Source organism: Tetrao urogallus (genome assembly GCF_951394365.1).
Source record: "Tetrao urogallus genome assembly, chromosome: Z".
Taxonomy (NCBI): Eukaryota; Metazoa; Chordata; class Aves; order Galliformes; family Phasianidae; genus Tetrao; species Tetrao urogallus.
Genome location: NC_136816.1, coordinates 43,340,737 through 43,362,746, shown reverse-complemented (window position 1 = coordinate 43,362,746; position 22,010 = coordinate 43,340,737). Strand labels below are relative to the sequence as shown.

Genomic DNA, 22,010 nt, shown 5'->3' with positions numbered 1-22,010 from the left:
ATGTTAGAAATTATACTCCTTTTCTTCCCCGCAATTTTTCTCCATTTCTTCATTTAAAATGGACAGAAAGAAAGCAAGTATAATTACCAAGGCAGGTAATATCAGCTTCACAGGTTGAGAACTTGCATAGCGTCGAGCTTTCCTTACTGCAAATTTTTCAGTTGGAATAGATTTTCCTGCAATTCTCTGTTTTAGACCATCCACTTGTCTAAGAGGAGACAAAAGAGAGCTCAGTTTAAGTAGTTTTTATTTCCTTTAGTCTCATGTAGTAAGATATCATATTTTTCTGGGAAGAATAACATCTTAACTGTGTGGTTTTCCACCACACAGTATGCTGATGCAAGATGTATGTTGCTAATAAATGCATTTTAAACAATGTGATGGTAAAAAGTAATGCAAACAGTTGAAAAATTGATGATAAAACATAGGGAGAAGGTGATACAAAACGAAGATATTCAAGTTGAAATTAGTTTGTGAGTGTGGAATTGGGATGGAATGTAATGATTGAATATCTAATTATTTCATAAAAGTTTACCTGAACAAAGATACAATGTCCTCACCGGTACTTTTCAATTCATCCTCTGTAAGCATACATAAAATTGCTGCTTTTTGGAATACATATATTGCCTATTTCATAAACAAAAATCAACATATTACCACACTGATATGCTGTGTTCAATGAGTACACTAAGATCTGAAATCTCTCATCCACCTGAGAATTACTGGAAACACTTCATGCTGCAGTGAAGTACTTCCAGTAATTGTCAGTTGGGTAGAACTATTTATGTTTACCCATGCATTTATTATGTAGTTTAATCTTATTTTCAACATATTTATTAATATTCTTAATAAGTCAATATTAAAATCCTTCCTGCAAAAAGTGATACAATTCACAATACAAATAACTGATAAAAAAAAGAAGTTAATGACAAATGAACTATTCTAATGAGTATTATCTGACCTGAGCACTACCTCAAGGGAAGTTTGACTTAGCACAGAGAAAAAGCAAACATCCATAATTCTATTTAAGACATTTTCACTTCACACAAAAGATACTATCACTGTTTTTTGTCATAAACAGGATGCATCCTCTTTTCCACCTACTATAAAAGAATTACCTAAAAAAGAAGAGATGAAAGATCTATCCAAAATTATTTGCACATTGTGCTTGGTTCCTACTCTGAGAGTAGTTTTAGAAGGATAAGATTGGCTGACCAGCTTTACTCAAAAGACTCTATTTCCAGAAGACTTTTTATTTCATGTCACAAAGCATGTGCTGACTAGACATGCCTTCATCTTTTCATAATTAATGAAAACACTGTTTCTTCAGCCAAGTTCTATTAGCTAATATTGGAATTCAATTAGAATTGCAATCAACAGTTTTTCTTTCCTGTTTTCTCCTCTCAACTGTGATGAGTGCTTCTGTTTTTACTGAGATTAACGCACTGTTAAATGGTACTAGTGCTTCTGTACTTAACTGTGTCCTTAACCACACAGTTCAACCTACAGTTTGGTTGCACTGTCCCTTTACTCACAGATTTAAGAAGAAAAGAGAAATTAAACTTATTTTGCACAGCAAAATACAAATGTAACTATGAGTGGCTATTGGAATATCATATTAATGTTCACCTGACCATTTACCTTAGACCACCTGCTCTCTTTGCTCAGCAGGTCTGCATACCGATATGCCTGAAGCCAGTTCTGCTGGAAGGTGTAGCACCACATCAGTTCCCAGTAACAGAGGTGATGAATCTGCTTCCATTCTTGCTGGGCTGCTATGCAGTCTTGGAATGTTAACTGCGCCTAGGATTTAGGTAAGCAGGAATAACAAAAACTTGTTCAGTTACAGTTCCATGACAGAGATGCATCTAATTACATAGAAAATTCTGCAGCACCCAAACAAAGAACAATCAACTTCCCCCTCAGCTTATCTTAGAGTAAGACTTGCAATCAATACTGACACTAGATGTCAACAGGGAAAACAACATAATTACTATTTCCAGTATACTTTGAGATGAATCATACGTAATTTTTTTTGGCACAAAACACAGCTGTACACTTAACAAGTAAAAACCTTAAGAAGCAAAAATTGATTTACCTTTTCAAAATTTCCTTTCAGCGTATCTATTCTGGCAGCATAGAACAGTATAATGGAACCCTTGAAAGGAGAGGTGAAAAATACTTAGTTATTACTTTAAGCTTAGGGAAATATATTACTGTTACAAAGTTTGTTGAGAATACACACATTTGGAAATTTTTGGAGGTAGGGTTCAAGGAGACTGTCTGCTTCCTGAAGATTGGTGTCCCCTGTACCTAGAAAACATAATAAATCAACCTCAGTTTACCTACAGAAAATATGAACAAGGACTTTAACACATGAAAAATTACATTTCCAAAACATATTATGACACACGTATAGATTAATGAATGACCAGTTTTATTCAAAAGCAGAAATATCATTAAATCATATTATGTGTCTATAAAAATCAATTCTTGTCTGGTAAGAACTAATGGCTTTTAGTATAGAAAACATTTGTAGGCAGAAGATAAAATATATTAACCTTAAAACTATTCCATTATAAATTTCTTTTATATTTTCAAGTCCCTTTGATTGTTTTAACAAGTAAAGAAAACAATCTCTAGCTGCCCTCTTTCCTAGTTTTAAACTCAATAACAAAGCATGGGTGATACTAGAAGAAATGAAGTTCATCTTAATTTCCTAATTAGCCTAAAGGACAAGGGCAGAAAGTAAAGAACATAAACAAGTCTGTTAAAGATGCACATACAATTAAAAGTAACTTGTAGGCCCACGTGGCAGAAGAATAATTCTCTGTATGTTTGACCTTCCAAGAAAATTATTTAGGAGTACAGACCTCATTCCTGAGATGGCTTTCACTATACCTGATGTTAATATATGGAAAAGGACTTGTCAGAAATTAAAAGTGTTCTACGAAATTCTGCTGTTACAATTGAAGGACTCCTTCAAACAGAACCTGATGTCAGTGTAATACAGCATCTGTCTAACTACTTCTTGGAGCATAGCTTTGTCAGAGAGATCAGTTTCAGAATGTAATGAGTTACACAGAAATCTCCTCTTACAAAACTAATAGCCCCAGATTCTAAATTCAGTTCAAATAGCAGAATGTCTGTCACAATGTGCAGTATGACTGAAGAGCTACACAGTGGGTCTCACCAAGGATTAAGGAGACATAAGTATGATAAACCAACAGGGTAAAAGTACACAGAATGGCTCTCAAACTGCTGCCAGATGCTCCTTCCCACAGTTGATAGAGGCCCAGCTCCTAAGAAACATCACACACACATGCAGAATTAACTATCAGTATACACAGTTACTTTCAGTCATTTATAGATCACCCAAACCCCATTTTAAATATAAATACTTCATAATCTAGGACTTCATTATCTCAGATCCAACATAACATTCTACCAAAATACTTCTGACCTGCCAATCACAGCTGGCCAAAAGCAGATTAAGTTAATGCTGAATAGAATTACGTATGAATTCCACAGACCATGAAGCTACACAGGCCTAAATCCCTTCCTCATTATTTTATTGATATGAGCCTTTTAGAATAATGATTTTAACACTGTGTTTTATAGAAACTTCTTTAGTGTTACTTTTAGGCAAAAGTCTTCCTTCACAGAAATCACTGGTTATTCTCAATTCTCTCCTGTCAAGTCAGCCACTAATTAGAGTTTCTGATCAAAATAACAGCTTTGCTAAGAAACCAACTTCTAGACAGTTTCCAGAAGCTACAATTTAATTTGTGAGTACTGAAAAAAAACAGGGACATTTACTTGGCTATTATATGTGAAACTTCTTTTTAACCATTTCAGCTTATGTCCATTACAGGACAGCTTGGTTCCTCTGGGGACTGTTCAGATGAGATAAGATTAGTAAGATTGATAAGATTGATAAGACTGATAAGATTGCTTAAGGGCAATGAGTCTTTAGAAGGTGATTTAAACAGCTTTTGGGGAAAAAAAAGTAATAAGTAAATTAAAATAAATGAACAGTAAAATAAAATTAAGGAGTTTTATTGCATAGCAATTGTTCAGCTTTCCTTTAAACTTCTATAACCTTTTCACTTACGGCACTAATATGTAACGTGAAAATTCTCCAACATGCAGTACAATTTGAACAGGAAGCAAGAGAATGAATGCCTCTCTGCTGAAACCTAATTTTATATAAAATATACTAGTGGACAAGCTAGGAGGAATATGATCATATTCTCTCTGGCTTATGAACAACATGACACTTAATTCTGTGTAATTCTGTGGGTTTATTTGTTTTTTTGTTTGCTTCATTTCTTGAAGGTGGCAAAGGCAGTATTAAAGTGCTGCAGAATAATAAGAGGTTATAATTACAAATATCTCAGCCATGAGGAACAGAGGTACTGGGATTGCACAGCAAGACACTTGGAACTTCATTCTCCCAAAGGTAGGAGAAAGTGAAGAAAAAAAATGTAGAACAATGACTCACTGAGCCAGAAAAAAAAAAAAGAAGCTGATATTCTCTTTATAAGGATCAGGAAAAAGAAATGAAATTGTAACTTGAAAACCATCTCTAAAGCAAGCTCATGATTTTCCTTGATCAAGATTCAAAGATTCAGATATCACCATATCTGCTTTCATACCTGCATAATCTCTTCTACTTATTTTTTTAAGAACACTGAAGTAATAACCAACAATGTATATCACTACATATCTAGTGTGAAATGCATGGTATTACATACACCAGGTCTTTACCTGGGAAAAGTCTAATTAGAAAAAGCAAATACAAATCTCATACCCTATTGCCAGAAAATCCAATAAACTCTAAAAATCGGAGGATCCTTGCTGGTAAAAGCGACAGCATCTGCAATACATTTCAAACAAGCATAAGACAAAAAACTTACACACATTCACACAAACTGTGAAACTACTATAAACTACAGCTAGAATGCTAACTATTATATTGAATGCTCTTACATATCACTGAAAAAGTAAAATACACATGAACTCAAAAACAGACATGCATGATTAACAACATGCAATCAGTTTGCAGCTTAAGGAAAAGTCGAACACTTGATGATCACCCAGCATGGAAACAGCAAGACAGAATCCAACTGTTCTTTTTCAGATAATGACTTTCTTGTCTTCAGCTCATCAGAACTGCTTGAAAATTTTGAGCCATGTGGAATAAGAGGCAAGTATTATCTATTTTGACAGTACTTATCAACAATTGTCATCTTCCTTTAATCCCAGTGAAATGATACAGTGGTATCCAAAAATTCCACTTTTTCGTACTTGGGAAGTATGGAACCAGCAGACTAGCAAGTCTATCTTTTCTAGAAATATTAGCTAATTTTACCATATTACATGCACTTTCTAATTCTCCCATAACTGCAATCTCCACATTCTACACAAGAGAAAACTTTTAAAGATCACAACCACCTTTTCAAAAAATATTACAGGAAGGTCTATTTGAAGGTCAGTTTTTGTAAGCTCCATTCACTCTACTATATTCTGCCCAGAACAGACTTTTTCTTTTAAGCTTCTTGCTGAGAAGACTTCATGAAGTATAGGAGAGGTCAGAGTACTTGTGAAAGACATCTACCAGTTGCTTGGGTTTTAAAGACTGACAGGTGCAGAGAGACCTGAGTTCTTCTGACCATACTCAGAACTGGCCAGCTCCAGTCTGGAATGATACAGAAATTAAAATACCAGCAGAAATCAACTCTCACTGTTGTTGTGATGGATGTGAAAAGGCAATGTAGTAATTGCAAATAAAAACATCAGTGGATGCACCCAGCTGTTTCTTGTTCAAATCCAGTAAGCTACAGATTGTTCTTCTGAATTTGTGAATGGTCTACAGTAATTCACAGTGACAATATAGAGTATGTCAAAATAATGAAGCACAAGAATGGCATGACGGGAAAGATAGAATAAAAGCATTCATTCCAGATATCTTACAACCAACCGTAGAAGCATCTTTAAAAGTCATTCTAGTCATATATAGGTAAGTATAGCTGCTTTCCATCTTAAGCATTGCATATGTTATTAAAATAGATAAAACAAAATTTAAAACAAATTAGCAGAAAAATCCTAGAAGACACAACGCAAAAAGCCGCTAAACTTTTCATGTTTCATAAAAGCTGTAAAACCTACAAACATGTTTTACTAACTTTTTAAAAATAGGATTACAGTATTATATATGTAAAGAATCCTACAGAATTACTGAAATGAATTTATGTAGTCTGAAAAAGTCATACCAGATTGAATGCTCCAATTCCAAGTTTTACCCCTCCTTCAAACTGGTGGTAAGTTTCAATTTTGCTTTTGTTCCCTTGAGTCATCTGTAGAACCTGATGACATTCTCTTTTGATGCACAAAAAAAGAGGAGAGATGAGAAACATGACTTAGAAAGTATACTGAATTTAATCATTATCATTTCTATAAAACAATCTTTTTTTTTCCCCCCTCCAGTTTGGAGGCATTTATTTGCCTGCTTACACCAACACTGAATCTGAGTATTTTCCAATAGCTTACTTGTATATTTGGTAACTTGTCCTAATTTTGAGGCCACCTTTGATAAAGTTGATCATATTTTCATCCTGAAATACAAAATATTAATTGTACAAAAACACATATTTAGCTATACAAGTAACATACACAAACTTTCAGCAACATTTTACTTTATTTAGCACTTTACAGTCACTGGAAATATTAAAAATGTTTTTCAGTTAATAGAATCATCTTTAAGACTAAAGTTAGCACATGCATTATGTTTTCATAGAAACATTTTTCTGTTGCATGTGATGAGCTTCAAAACTAAAAAGAAGGCAAAGTGAGCAGCTGTTTTTTGACTGAACTTCCAGCACGTATAAACAAAAAAGAAAGCTCTCCACCAGGTGGTGCTGTAGGAATCTTTCAAAAAATTTTGGAATGATGATTATGACACGCACAACCTCACAGAAGATAAACCAAAAAAATCCCTAAGCAGATGAATTATGATTGCTAAACAACAGCTATTACATACACTACTCAACATACATGTTTATTATCCCTAAGAAAATCAAAGCCACGATCCACTAGCTATCAAAAATAAGTTCCTAAATAGCAAGATGGCCAATGATTCAGCAGGACAGATTTTTGTTTTTTTTCTCTTAGAATTAACATAGGAGGGAAACAGGGGAACATGTGCAAGCATTTCAGAAATCCTGACTGAATATTCCAGGACAGCACATACGATGTTGACAGTAAATAAATAAATAAACACACATAAAAAGACTATCAGAATTAGGAACCAAAGGAAGTGCTGGTTCGATGGAAGGACAACCATTTTGAAAATCAACTGTTCTGCCTGAAAGACTGAACACTTAAATGTGGGTATTTATTACAAGTATTCTTGCTACACCTCTTTCTAAATAACTACAATCTCACTGCCACCACCATCCTCAGACGAATGGAGGTCAGCCAGGGGGTAATGGAGTATGGCGGCAATCAGCAGATCAAGGTATTACAGCAAAAAACAAAGCAAATGAAACAACGGACAGCAAGTGCTGCTTCACAGAAGGAGTACACTTCCCCTAGGGGTATTTCACTTCATTCAGCCCCAAAGCTGATCTCCTTCAACAAGCACTTAAAAATTATCTTTGTGCTTAAAAACAAAATCAGAAAACAAATGAAAGAAAAAAAAAGGAAAAAAAAAAAAAAAGAGATTTGCTTCTGTTTCATTAGGAAAGGAAAGACTGCCATTCCACTCCTAATATTTCCTGACACTTCGGACCTAAGTATTCTATTAAGTGATATATAAAGCTGAGCTAAATTAACTATTTGGGTCAAATTGATCCTATACATTTGTGTCTCACTTCTTCCTCCTAGTTTATATCTGAAGGGATTATCACCCCTCCTGGGAAACTGGCACTCTCAAATACCTCTCTGAAGTGCCTCTATACCAATGCATGCAGCGTGGGAAGAATTAGAGATCTGTGATTACAGAGACATGGTGGGATAGCTCATATGACTGAAATATTGTCATGAATGGCTACATGTTTTTTTTAGGAAAGACTGGCCAGGAAGAATTGGTGGTGTAGCTCATTTGTATACAGGAGAACACCTGGAATGTATGGAGCCCTGCCTAAGAGTGCATGATGAGCAGGTAAGGATTAAAGGAAAGACTTAACAAGGGTGACTCTGTTCTAAGTGTTTACTACAGAACACAGGATCAACACAAGGAAGTAAATCAGGCCTTTTACATTCAAAGGCCCTGGCCCCTCCCTCGTGAGAGACTTCAACCATCCCAACATCAGCAGAAGGAACAACACAGCAGGGCACAAACAATCCATCAGGCTCCTGGAAAGCACTGGTGATATATTTCTGTCAAAGGTGGTGGAGGAGTTAACAAGGAGAGGTGTGTTGCTGGACCTTGTTCTTACAAATAAAAAAGGACTGATTAGGGACATGAAAACTTCAGAGCAGCCATTGCTACAGTGACTATGAGATCATGGAGTTCATGATCCCGCAAGAAGGAAACTGAGCACTAAGTAAGACTGCAACCCTGGACTTCAGGAGAGCTAACTTCGACCTTTTCAGCAACCTTCCTAGAATTATCCCGTGGAAATAAGTTCTAGAAGGAAAAGGAAGCTGGTTAACATTCAAGGATCGTTTCCTCCAAGCTCAAAAACAATGCACCCTGTGGCATGTGAACTTCCGCAAGGCTTTTGAAAGTGTCACTCAGGATCCTTATAGTTAAGTAGGCTGGACAAGTGAATGATGAGGTGGATTGAGAACAGGCTGAATAGAAGGTCACAAAGGACTGTGATCAATGGTTCAGAGTCTGGTCGGAGGCCTGGAGCTAGAAGCGTCCCCCACAGGTCAATATTGAGTCCAGAATTGTTCCAGCATACTCATCAGAGACTTGGATGAAGGATGGGAGAAGCTGGAGTGCCTTCTCAGCAAGACTGATGATGATATAAGATTGCATAGTGGCTGATAGTCCTGAAAGCTTTGCTGCCATTCAGAAAGATCTTGACAGTCTGAGATGGACAGAGAGGAACTTCCCGAAATTTAACAAAGGTAAGTACAAGGCCTTGCACCTAGGCACCAGTACAAGCTGTGGGCTGACCTGCTAGAAAGTAGATCTGCAGAGAAGGATCTTGTCCACCACTTATCCTGATGGATAAGTTAACTATGATCTTGAAATGTGCCTTTGTGGTCAAGACAGCCAATGGCATTCTGGGTTGTGTTAGGAAGAACACTGTCAGCAGACTGAAGGTGGGTAATCTTTCCCTCTATTCAATTTTGGTGAGGACGCAACTGTAGTACTGCAAACAGCGCTGGGCTCCCCAGTACAAGAGAGACACAAAAGAGCTCTTTGAGTGAGTCCAGTGAACGGCTATTAAACTGATTAAGAGACAGGAGCTTCTTTTTTATGAGGGAATGCTGAGAGAGTGGGACCTGTTTACTGGCTAGCCTGGAAAAGAGAAGGCTCTGAAGGGATCTGATCAATGCATACAAATACCTAAGAGTAGGGATGAAGATGAGGAGACAAGCTCTTCTTGGGGGAGGAGAAAGCATGAATGAGGATGAGACGAAATAGGCTCATTCTACAAACTGAAATACAGGAAGTTTCAAGTGAACGTTATGAAAAACTTCTTTACTGTGGGGGTGACTGAGCACTGAAACAGGCTGTCCAGAGAGGCTGTGGAATCTCCTCTGAAGATATTCCAAAGCTATCGAGACACAATCACTGGTAATGTGTTGCTCTAGGGAACCCCGTCTGAGCAGGGATGCTGGACTAGATGGTCACCAGGGATCCTGTTCCCCCTCAACCATTCTGTGATCTAAAATACATTCTCAACCATTCTGTGATCTAAAATACATTCATTAAACACTTATTAAACATCCACATAAGCAATCAAAGTATAAGAGACAAAAAATTCATATTTAAGAACGCCAATATAAAGTCTCTAAAATACAAGCTAAACAAGAAGATTAAAACAGCAGTAACAGTAGACCCTCCTGTGAACAGAATAATTATCTCAACAATGCTAAGGCACATCCAATTTATAATCATTCATTACTATATTGTCCCTGATACCATTTCAAAAGGCCATGGAGAGTCACGCTGAACTAAAGACAATGGCACACCAGTTTAAGTATTCTTAGGTGGGAAAAAAACTCCATCTTTTTTGCACAAAAAAAAAAGACTCGCTCTTCAAACGAGACATTTCCTCACAGTTGAACATCTCTTTAAACAAGTCCTGTATAGTTTTAGATGTGATGCCAGTAATTCAGTACGACACCTTCAACCATTTGATCCTGGGTATCAATGACATCTTTTTGTTATCCACAGAAACAAAACAAAACAAAAAGTCTGAAGTGACAGTATTGCTTGATAGCATAGCATTTGCTGTACTTTCAATTACTGTCATAAAGTAACATCAGTTCACTCAGAGGAAGTTTTTTTTTCTTATCTATTCTGGAGATAATGCTCTACCAGCACTAACATCTTCACATCTTTCCATTAAACTGGTACATAGAAACACAGAATGGGAATGATTTTACCTGCACAAAGGTGAGAGCTGCTTTCTGCAGTAAGCATTCCGCATAGCAGATTTCAGCATGCATTTCCTCTATATAAGAAAGAAAAGTAATCTACTGTCAGCAAAGCTGACAATATCAATATTCTCCTCTTGAGGTCAATGGAACAAATAAAATGCTGCCAACAGAAAAGGTCAGACTCTGCCATTGCTGCTTTGATAACTACTGAACAGCAGCTGTAACATGCAGATCCCATCAGAACTAGTAATCGAGAAGCTAGCTAAAAACAGTATTTTGTTTCACTTCTCCTCAGACAAAAACCTTGATCTTGTCATGGCTGCCTTCTGCCTAGGGCAAAAGCTTCTTACTACTCTGGTTGATAATCTCCTGTACTTTCCATTGATACTATCTTTAAATACAAGCGTAGAGCAGCTAGTTCTTCAAATTCTCCTTTCAAATCTGAGAAAACTTCCATAGATGAACATTAACACAGCGGCTCAGCTGCTTCCTAAGTCCAGTAAGACATTATGAACAAGTTTTCATTAAGTCATGCTAAACAATCTGAAAGCCCCAGGCAGACTGTCCTCATGCACCACTGAAGTCCGTCTGACTTAACACACATGACACGAGTTACTCTGCTACAAGAGTAACTGCATGCTGCAAGACCAGACACATGCATAAGGCTGCTGTATGTACAGTGCACACACGGTGAATTTGATGTGTTCAGTATAAGGAGGGTTCTTTTGTGTCAGGTTAGAAAAAAATGCATACTTGATTCTGCCTGAATCAGAAATAGTAGATCAGCATTTTCAGAGCCATGAACAATGTACTGATACCATTTCCCAAAACACCTTAAGGCAAAACAGACAAGCACAAAACTTGTTAATATATTCAGATTCAAATACAACTAATGATAAGGACTTATTCCACAGCATAGGTAATTCTTAAGCTTTTCGCAGCTATCTTGAGTTGAGGGGGAAAAAAATAAACCATAACTGGTTATCAAACTCCTTTCTTACTTGATACATGCTCAGAGCCTAACAAATGAGTTGGAATACACAATTTTGAGAAACTATGCATTAAAAAGGACAAATAAGTAATTGATCTGCACTAAATATTATTGCTTCCAAAGGACTCTGCAATACTTAAGATGGTACATGCAGGAATTTTTTTTCCTGTAAGATACTACTCAAATTATAGAGCATAGCATATTAGTGCACACTGTTAGAGTGTTCTCAGGCTTTTTAACATTTTGCTAATTTAACTGCATTATAAACCACTTACCTTCACTCAGTTGATCCACTGACTGTTTAGAAACTAGATTGGACAAGGACTCTACCACTGTGTTTCTTTTCCTGAATCTGAATCAGTCATACATAGAAAAAAAGAAACCCAAACAGCATAAGTGACATTCTGAAAAGAACTTTATTATTTACAATTCTTAACCAATTTCAACACAAACTGCAGACATTCTTAAGAAAGTCGTAATTTAACAACAGCTACATTTTTTTGAGTGATTTTTTGAGAGGCCTATCCAACCTGAATTTATTTTCCAAGTACAAATGTAATCTATGTTAAGTATACAACAGCATTGTTTCCAGCTTCCACCTATAAAGTTCCTGCCTAATTCAACACAGATGCAGAAACACTGCTTGGGAATGAATCAGTGCCACAGGCTAAAAAGTTTCTCACTGGACCTCTAGCATTTGAAAAGAGACTTCTGATGGCAAAGTAATGTAATTGCCAGAACTGCTACAGAAGTCTTTTTGATGCTGGGTAAGCCACTTTAATTCCACTTCAGATTTAAATGATTTTTTTTTTCTATTTGTTCTCAAACTTGCACAGGGAGCTACAATGAAAATAAGGGGAAGATGTTTTCAACATAAATGAGTAAGTATTTTATGTCCTTTTATGCCAGACATGGAATTTCACACTGGACCTCCCAGAGCAGAAGAGCAGACATTTTAGTTTTAACAGATCTCAGTTATCCATATTAGTTTATTTTATTATTTTAGTATCATGTTTTATTATTTTAGTATCATTATTTTAGTATCATATTCCCAAAATGAATTCTCTGATATTTACAAACAGCCTTACGAAGAAGCTCAACAAACAATTCAGAAAAGGAATACATTTTCCAAACCAGGGAGTCATTCATTAAAAACAGTGAGAGCTTACTTAGAATCATACAATCATTACAGTTGGAAAAGACCTCTAATATCCAGTCCAATTATCAACTCAGCAACACCATACTTATTAAACCACATCACTCAGTACCACATCTACAGGTTCCTTGAAAATCACCAGGGACAATGACTCCACCACCTTCCTGGGCAGCCTCACCACTCTTTCAGAGAAGAAATCTTTCCTAATATCCATCCCAAACCTCTCTTGGAGCAACTTAAGGCCATTACATCTCGTTACCACTAGACATGTGGGAGAAAAGGCCCACTCCCACCTTGCTACAATTTCCCTTCAGGTAGCTAATTGTTTTAGAAGAAACATAAGTACAAGCCTGGTCCTCTTAGACTATTTTGTCTACTTTTGAAAACAATTCTTAAAAAGAACATTTTCATAAAGAAAAGGAAATTTTAAATAGGGAGCTTTAAGCTATTGATCTCTATGGAGAATAAACATCACAGGTTGAAATAGCTCAGAATGTCAGCTTTGACTCTAGGTCTACAGTGCAATCAGCACTTTAACTTCACAGGTTATGAATACCCAAATTTGGCAATATTAGTAAGCATAATCTTATTCAGAGTAATTCGACAGGTGACTTACCTCACCTTTCCAGATTTAGATCTCTATCATATCAACAGCATCCTGCCATGGAAGCACTTAGACAGCTGGGGTATCTCACAAAGAACACTCACTAGATTAAGTACTTCATAAATACAAATTGCTTGGACTTACCTTTGGCAGGTTTGCAAAGCTTCTTTCATTGTAGAAATTCCCATTTGTATATCCTGTTGTTCAAAGGTCATAGCAGCTTGCATAACTAAAATAGTGCTGTACCCAAGGGCATGGTACATACTATCTTTAGACCTAGGGCAAACATAAAAGTTTTGCACATTTTAACAAAAATTTAATTTAAAAGACAAAATTAAATGCTGTCTGAGACACCTACATTAGCTTGTGTAAAAACAAAAGAAAAAGACTTAAGAATATAATGTAGACAAGGGCAATTTTCCTCTTTGTGCCACTTCACAGGCTACTGCTGCAGCAAACCCCAGAAAATGTCCAAAATTGGTTTCATAAATACCTGCACTTAATTATATTGCCATTTGTAGTTCATTGGCATATCTGCTGCATTTAGCTAATTAAGCCACGACATATTCCTTTGGCTCTGCCTTCACTTAACAAAGGAGATAAGGACATCCTTAGAAAATGGTTAACTCACCCCAACTCACAAAAATCTGCATCTATGTCACAGAAAGGGCAGTATACCTGTAATGAGTTCTGCATAAAAGTCTACACTGAGCAAGCCTGATTTTCACAACATCAGAAAAATACTATCACACAATTAAGAAGTTGTTGGAAAGAGGTTCTCAAAGCAAAACCTACCAACCAAGTTTGGACAGCTTCAGGAAAATGAAGACAGAACACATCTCCTGCCACTCTTTCGCTGGTGCTGTACTTCTCCTCTAAAATAACCTTTCCTAACAACCAGTTTGAACTTTCTAAGCCTCAACTCAGGGCAACCGCCTCTTGTTTTACCATCTGCCACTATGGATAAAACTGTCTCTGCCACTTCCCCTCAATAGCTGCAAACTACTATTAGATTAATCCCCCAAGTCTCCCTGTTGCCAAACTAAAAACAGCCCACCTCTCAATCACAGAGTTATATGTACATAATTTTCTGGCCACGCTGCTATCCCTCCCAGGATCCTCTCCAGTTTCTTCAGTGTGTTTTTTTAAAATCAAGGAACTTACACCCTGGGAGAGTTTTGGAAACAGAATTCTTCAGTAAGAACAGGGAAGATTTATCAGTAGGCTATTTATTTCTTATAGGTATCACCTCCTCTATTTTTTAATGTTCTTTTTGAACTTACATTTAACTTTCTTTAAAAGGTTATTTTTCAGTAAAATAATTTTAACTTCTTTCTTAAAGGTGGCATTTGTTTCTTTGCTAGATTAAGCCCTCTTCTGCAGATTAGCTGAATATGATGTATAATAGCCTCAGAGTCTGCTAACTGCCAGGAACTCAGTGTTGAAATCGAGGTATCTAGAGTATTATTTTTCTTCATAGCTTAAATCAATTACAAGAAACACTTCACTGTACTTTAAAAAACCCATATTACAGTATAAAATGGTGATATGACTTACAGAGCTGCTTTATTATATAAACAAAATCCAATATATATAATGAAAGATATACTAAAATATTTTGGAAATGTGTGTACATGTATTTATTAATATACACAACCCTCATATGCAGTACTATTTCACAATAATTCAGAAAAATCTAACTAGCTTTCTGTATTGTACTTTCTCAAAATGTTGCCCTATAACAAGCAATTTTGTGTTTGAAGACACGGTGCAATATGCACAGAATAGAACTTAGATACACATTAGACAGTTAAATTACTTTCCCAACATTTCACTTAACAGTGCATTTTCACTTGTCTGTACTGTCTACCTAACATTACCAACCCACCATTGTCACTCAATCTTACTGTTGTCAAACAGCAGAGCAGGAACTTCACATCACTCTACCAACACACGTTACAGAACCCCCCACTGAAATACCCTTTGACATAACACACAGCAGACAGGAAAAGGACTGTGAATAGGAGTCACATCCCAGACACACAGATTACCCACAGTCACAGTTCACCCACACAGTTCACCAGCTAACCTTTCAAGTTCCCCAGCTACCTACTCTTGAACTCAATGTGGGTATGGCCCAGAAGATGATTTAAAATAGCTATTACCAACACCTCCTAGAAATAATGAGCTTGTACTGTACAGGCTTCAGCTCTAATCCCAAGAGTTCTTCTCCTTCTGTATTTCTGCGCAGTGAAATGGTAATGAAGTCTCCTCTCATAAACCAGAATAATTTACAGAGTAAGCAAATGACTGCTAATGTGTATTACCATGTTTATCAGTATTGCACTGATGATTGTGATATTGAGAAAGCAAGAGCACACACACTTCAGAACATTCTATGTAATTCTGTCAGTTTATGAAGACTTTATTGTAAAGAGCAAAGGCAATAGGGAAGAAGATAATCAGAAAATTGAAAGGTTTGATTTAAAAGTAAATACAGATGTCAGGCAAAAGTAATTTAAAAACTATTAAAAGAGTATTCTGGAGGCATTTTTTCATCTTTGTTAATGTGTGAAAAAACATCTCCACTGCACAAAGTCTCTAATCAAAGACACGTTAGGTGAGGTCTTTTTCTGTTTTTTCCTTTCGCAGGTGAAAAGACTATTTCTTTAACAGTTTTAGTGATGGACTAGAGAAATGAGCAGTTCTAAAACCCCAGAATACTGAGAAATACTTTTGGACAAGAGGAAATAAACAAAAGCTACTATCTTCAGAAGCTTTAAATCAATCTTCAGCTTACAGACAGTATATTTTACACCGTTCACGGAAATTCAAGCAAATATCATGACCTCACCATGGACGAAGTAATTCCAGGGCTTCAGAGAACTTGTTATTTAGAAACAAATTGAGTGCCATTGAACATTCTTCCAGAGAACTCTTCAGATCCATCTTGGATGCCCTAAAAAAAAAAAAAAAAAAAAAAAAGAAAGCTTCTTAGTTCAGTCAAGTTGTAAATATAAACACAAAAATATGTTTTCTAATATAACTGAACAGGTGTTAGATAGCAATTGTATGGTATTGCTCATTTTTAAAATCTAACATTACAAAACCAAGTCAGACTATTTATCCACACTACAGATCACTTTATCCATGCTACAGACATACAAGAAAACTTATTAAAGTGATGGTTAGCACTTTGCCATCCTGTTTAGCAGTCAATATGCAATGGAGTCATTTTTACTAATATTTGTGTAACAAGCATACAAGTTATTGCACCTAACCTCTCATATTAGTATAAATTGCATACTAGTATAAATTGTATTAGTATAAATGTAGCATCAGACTCTACTCAGACTCAAAGTCTGGAGAGAGATGACAGCATAATAGCTTTAGTCCAAGAAAGAATAAACAGACACCCCCTCTGCAAATAACCTCAAAATACTCCAGTCAGAAGCCTTCAGCCATGTCAAAAGTTTTTGTTCTTCCTAATTCACTTCACAGCTAAGTTACTTGGAATTGCTTAAGAGCAAGCTATCTAACAAAACTTCCACCTCAACCAGTTTTGTCTGATAGTTAAGGAGCACTCATAAACTACTCCATGTGTGGAGGTGGTAACACACCACACATTCCCAGCAGTAACAAGTAGCTAGCAGCTACATAGCCTTTAAAGAGCGCATCTGGATCTGGAAAAGATAATCTGTTTACAGCTTTAAAACAACAGGTTTAGGCTCCATAATGGGCTTTATTCAAGAAAGGTTAAGCAGTGCCAAGCAACAGATCACAGCAATGAGATGAATATTTAAGTGCTCACGAGAAGAGATGAATCCCAAAGGAGGAATTTAAGAAAGACAAACCATAGGGAGTTCAGCTATTTTAAATCTGGAAAAAAGCATGCAGGAAAACAAAACAAAACAGAACAGAAAACCTAAACAAAAGATGATATTAAAATGATTGGAAAAGCTTTTACACAGAAAACCCCTTTTTTTTCCCCACCTCTCCATTACTTTTAAAAACGTTGGTTCTGCTTGTTGTATTCATTCTGGGGCAGAAAATTGGGATAAGGCTAGATGAACACTGAAAACATTTATTCAAGTTTGTTCCTTTTTTAACAGCATACATGAAAACAAACAAACAAAAAAAACACCATCACTTCATAGAGATACACTCAGCACTTCGAAATCACTAATACTGAGCCTACCAAAAGGAAAATCTTGCACTTCATTACAAAAAATTGTGAAGCTGCAAACTGCTCAACAGAGCCTTCCTTTTTTAATGTCTTTGGGATACTGTTTAAAAGCAAATAGACAAAAGACATATCCTGAGCCTGGAGCTATGGGCTATATCTGGCTAAAAAAGAGGTGTATTCTACACACTAGGTACTACTTAGGGTCATACATTCGTTTTGTTACTGAAAGGTGCTCTGGTGATTGCAATACTGATGTAATCCCTACGGAATAATAAAGTAAATTTTGGTCAACTAACTACAGAAGTACATGATCACACACAGCAATGATTTTATATAGCATTTAATCAATGCAGGAAGAATAATCCTTACTCAAATATTTTAACAATCTTTACTAAATTTTATTTAGTTACAGCTGCAAATAAAAATATCACAACAACAAAAACAAAAGTAACAAGTTATAAACCAGATAAAGTAACAGCAGTAATTTTCCTTCTGCTTCTGTCAAACAACTCTGTATCCTGTCATTTCTATACTGCTCTTCGTACCCTAGACTGTATTGCAAAATATAGAACATAAGGAATCAATTCACAATTCAAAGAGTGTCAGCTACTCTCACCCAACCTACACATTCATCTTTTGCTATAGTAGTTTCATTAACCACAGGTCTTTTCTGTTTACTCAGAAAGCTTTATAGTGTGCATTTAACTATAAAATCACTGATTTTACTAGAAGCCAGAGCTTTGAGAGTACTTAGACTGTAGTGCTGCAACTGAACTGTAAAAAAAAAAAAAAAAAAAAAGTGTTCATTTATTACTTTTTTCTTCATTTTCCAAGTCCTAAACCTTATACAAGTCTGTGTGAATTATCGCCACTAGATAACTAAAGCCTACTCAATGACAGCAGTGTATTTCATTACGCATTTGATTTTCATTTCCCCCTCGCTATATGTATTTTCTCAAACTTCTGAATCTCACACATCAACAAAAAATTAAAAGAGAGGGAAAGAAGAAAAGTAGAAGCACTGTTTCAAGATGCCTACAAAACTAGATGCCATTTTCACTATGACTTCAACAGGATCACTGACAATTTTAGTTTTCCCCTTTTAATAAGGTTTGCATAATCTCTTTGATTTCAGACTCTCTCCTCTAAACCCTTAACTTAGATTAACTGATTAATCCTTCCTATCGGCTCCTCCTTAATGAGGAGAAAAAGGAAAGTGGTTTACCAAGTATACGGATTTTTATTTGAAAGCAACAATTTGCCACTGTTGCAGACAAACACAGGCAAGGAAGATCCACACATCCATGGCAAAACAGGACTTTGCACTTCATTTAAACTTGTTCAAGGGGTTAAACGTTTTCCATTAAAGCCATCACCAGTAATCAGTATGTTTGTGATCCTATTCTCATTAATAAATATTGTCTTGATAAACATTCAAATTTACTAAATATAACCAGAGCAATCTGTGTATTTGAATTCTGAATGTCAACAAAATAGTCCAAATTAAAAGATTTATATCACTAGCAGAGAAATGTATGTGTTTTTACATATCTTCTTTAAATGTCTTCAACAGCATACTCTCCAAAGAGCAGTGGTAAGAAATAAGAGACTCATTTAGAACAACTGAAAACTTCACAGAATAGTTAGCTAATTCCATAAGCAGCACCTGCAAACAGATAGCTATGAAAAATTAATTGCTACCTCTCTCTGTTCCTGCTACAAGAGAGAGGGTATGAGCTAAGCTTTCAGTAACAAAGCATCACTACCACTGTGCCTTCCAAGGCTGCTGTGTCCACATTTGACTTTGCTAGTTTTAGGAAACTAATTTCATACAGCATGCATTTGGTTAACAAATGGAATATGTAATCCATCTTTCCAGAGTAAAAATGGTTTCATATGAAGAAATTCTCCAAAGAAAAACATCAACAAGAAATTAATAGGCTTTTCCTTTTTAAATACTATATTTCCACTGATTGCTTCATTTATTTTTTTTTAAGTAAACACAATTGAGATTTAGCAAATGGCCAGAATGAGCCTTTATTCTCTCTCTTCTAATATGCATTGAAATATTTACTACTAGAACAATAATCCCTAGCATGTATATAAAGGAGTGTTAGTAATTTAAAGTACCAAAATTATTTACAGCTTGTTAAGTCTCTGTTCCCACCGCCACCCCCCCACCCTCACTTCCCAGCTAATTTAAAATGGGCTGAACTGGTAAGGACAAACAGCTCAAAATGTAGGTGAAAAAAAAGTTGTTGCTTTAGCATTTAAGATAAAGTTATTCACGTATTTAATGAGTTTGATAGAAACAATCTGTCAATTATCGGTGTAAGATTATCCCAGGAGGGCAGACGTTGCGACTTCAAAGTATCAAGTGGAACAGGCTGTTGCCTTTGTATCTAAGATTTAGTCAGTCAACCTTATTGCAACAACTTAGCAACCGTTCTCTGGAAAAATGGCAGTTACCACACACTAGATGGATCAAGCTGCCATCCAACCTGGCCTTGAACAACTCCAGGGATGGGGGCACCCACAACTTCTCTGGGCAGCTTGTGACAGTGCTTCACCGCCCTCTGAGTAAAAAAAAAAAAATCCTCCTAATACCGAAACTATATCCCTTCTTCTTCAGCTTAAAAGCATTCCCTCTTGTCCTATCACCATCTACCAGTGTGAAAAGTCCGTCTCCCTCTTGCTTTTAAGTTCCCTTTCAGTACTGGATGACTGCAATGAGGTCTACAGCCTCTGATCACCTTCACAGCCCTCTGGACCTGCTCCAACAGCTCCACATCACTCCCATGCTGGGGACCCAGACCTGAACACAGTGCTCCAGATGGGACCTCAGGAGTGCAGAGGAGAGGATCACAATGATCTCCCTTGTCCTCTCCTCAGGGCTGCTCTCAAGGAGTTCTTCTCCTGTCTGTACACAGGTGGGATTGCCCCAACCCAGATACAACACCCAGCTGTGCCACCTAGCTAGGTGTCAGCAAACTTGCTTGGTGGTGGACTTAAACCCACTGATGAGGTCTTTGATAAAGATGTTGAAGAACATTGCAGAGAAGATGCTATTTTGATGAAAAGAATCAAGAAAATACAACACACTGCATCTTAAGGAATAATTTCTCAGGAAAGAGCTAGCAAGTATGTGACTCATTGCATTTACTGAAGCTCTGATGAAGAAGAATCTCCTTTAGACATATTGGTTTTCTTAACACAAATAAAAACTTGGGTTCAGTCAGAATACAATAGATAAGATAGTAAGAAACTACAACCTGTAGTCTTCTTCTTGAGCAACGTGCATGCAAGTATCTAATAGGACAAAACAGCATTAAAAGTTATTTTCACCAAGTAGATAAGTCAAATAGCCTTAATACACTGTCAAAATCTGATGCTCACTGATGCTATTCACTGTTTCTACAACTTCAAAACAGAACTTTCCTTTCATAAGTAATAAGTATCTTCAATGAGAAAATGTAGTATTTTGCTGTTTATGTTCCACACTGTCAAAATGAATAATTAAGTTTTTCTCAGAACATAACAATAAACAGCAGTATCGCTTCACTAGAACTTACTCAGTTATTCTACCTTTCTGGCTTGTGTTACTTTTGAACACTGCTTACTTTGAATGGATTCTTCTTTTGTAATGTCCAAGATCAATGCAGATTCTGATAACTTTAGCTGATAGGATCCTTCTTCTCCTTCCTCCTGTGCAGGACCACCATGCAGACACACAGGGATTTTTTTACAGTTGAAGAAGAGATCTCTGTGTTTGATGTGCACTGCTATCTGTGCTTAACATAAAGTAAACTCAAGCCTTCAAAGTCTTAGTGGGTTGGAATTCACTGTTACCATGGTTTTATGTTTTTTGGTTTTCAGTATTCCACATCATGACATCATGCAGTGCACTGGGAGTTGAAGTGTTAATGCTCCAATTCCGGGTACCTACTCCTACACATCACAGAAGTCATGGAATCTGGCCTTTCTGACTGGGGCGCTCTCTTACTGCCTCCAGTGGATGCTGGAGGGCACTTTCCTAGCTGTTCCAAGCTTTTCAGGTTTGACTCTGTCTCAGGATCTCTCTCACCGATTTTATTTGATTTATTAGTCTCAATTTCAATTACATTGTATTATCTTGCATTCCAATATTATAGTTAGTAAAATAAGTTTTCCTCCATAGATCGTTGCCGCTGTTTTTTTGGTTTTTTTTTCTTCCTTGAGCCCAGCTCCATCTCCCTTTTCCTTTTCCCTTCCCATTCTGTGGGGCTGGAGAGGCCCAGGAGCCAACTGCCTGTCTGTCACGGGCATGGATTGATCTAGTTAACTCCACGACAACTGTCTTCCGGGAAGACCTTCTCCCAGACAACACCAAAAGCTGCATTCAACTACAACACCCTTGGTCAGTTCACAAAGAAATCATTAAATAATCATTCCCTATTCTCATCATGTGGATATTGAATAGCCACAGAGCTCAACTCTAGGGCTAGTCCTATTCAGCTTCTTTTCAATC

General features: G+C 36.5%; 1 protein-coding gene across 1 annotated transcript in view; it reads right to left on the bottom strand.

Moving 5' to 3' along the window:
• TTC39B (tetratricopeptide repeat domain 39B) overlaps positions 1-22,010 on the bottom strand; it is a gene marked incomplete at both ends in the record, with an annotated part of 80,700 nt that overhangs the window by 15,979 nt on the left and 42,711 nt on the right. Inside the window, 13 exons of the mRNA XM_079548644.1 lie at positions 88-208; positions 536-627; positions 1,642-1,803; positions 2,099-2,158; positions 2,246-2,313; positions 3,194-3,302; positions 4,814-4,879; positions 6,276-6,381; positions 6,553-6,617; positions 10,573-10,640; positions 11,833-11,909; positions 13,462-13,593; positions 16,172-16,276. Of these exons, the coding sequence (XP_079404770.1) occupies positions 88-208; positions 536-627; positions 1,642-1,803; positions 2,099-2,158; positions 2,246-2,313; positions 3,194-3,302; positions 4,814-4,879; positions 6,276-6,381; positions 6,553-6,617; positions 10,573-10,640; positions 11,833-11,909; positions 13,462-13,593; positions 16,172-16,276 (1,231 nt within the window). The remainder of the gene's footprint in view (positions 1-87; positions 209-535; positions 628-1,641; positions 1,804-2,098; positions 2,159-2,245; positions 2,314-3,193; positions 3,303-4,813; positions 4,880-6,275; positions 6,382-6,552; positions 6,618-10,572; positions 10,641-11,832; positions 11,910-13,461; positions 13,594-16,171; positions 16,277-22,010) is intronic.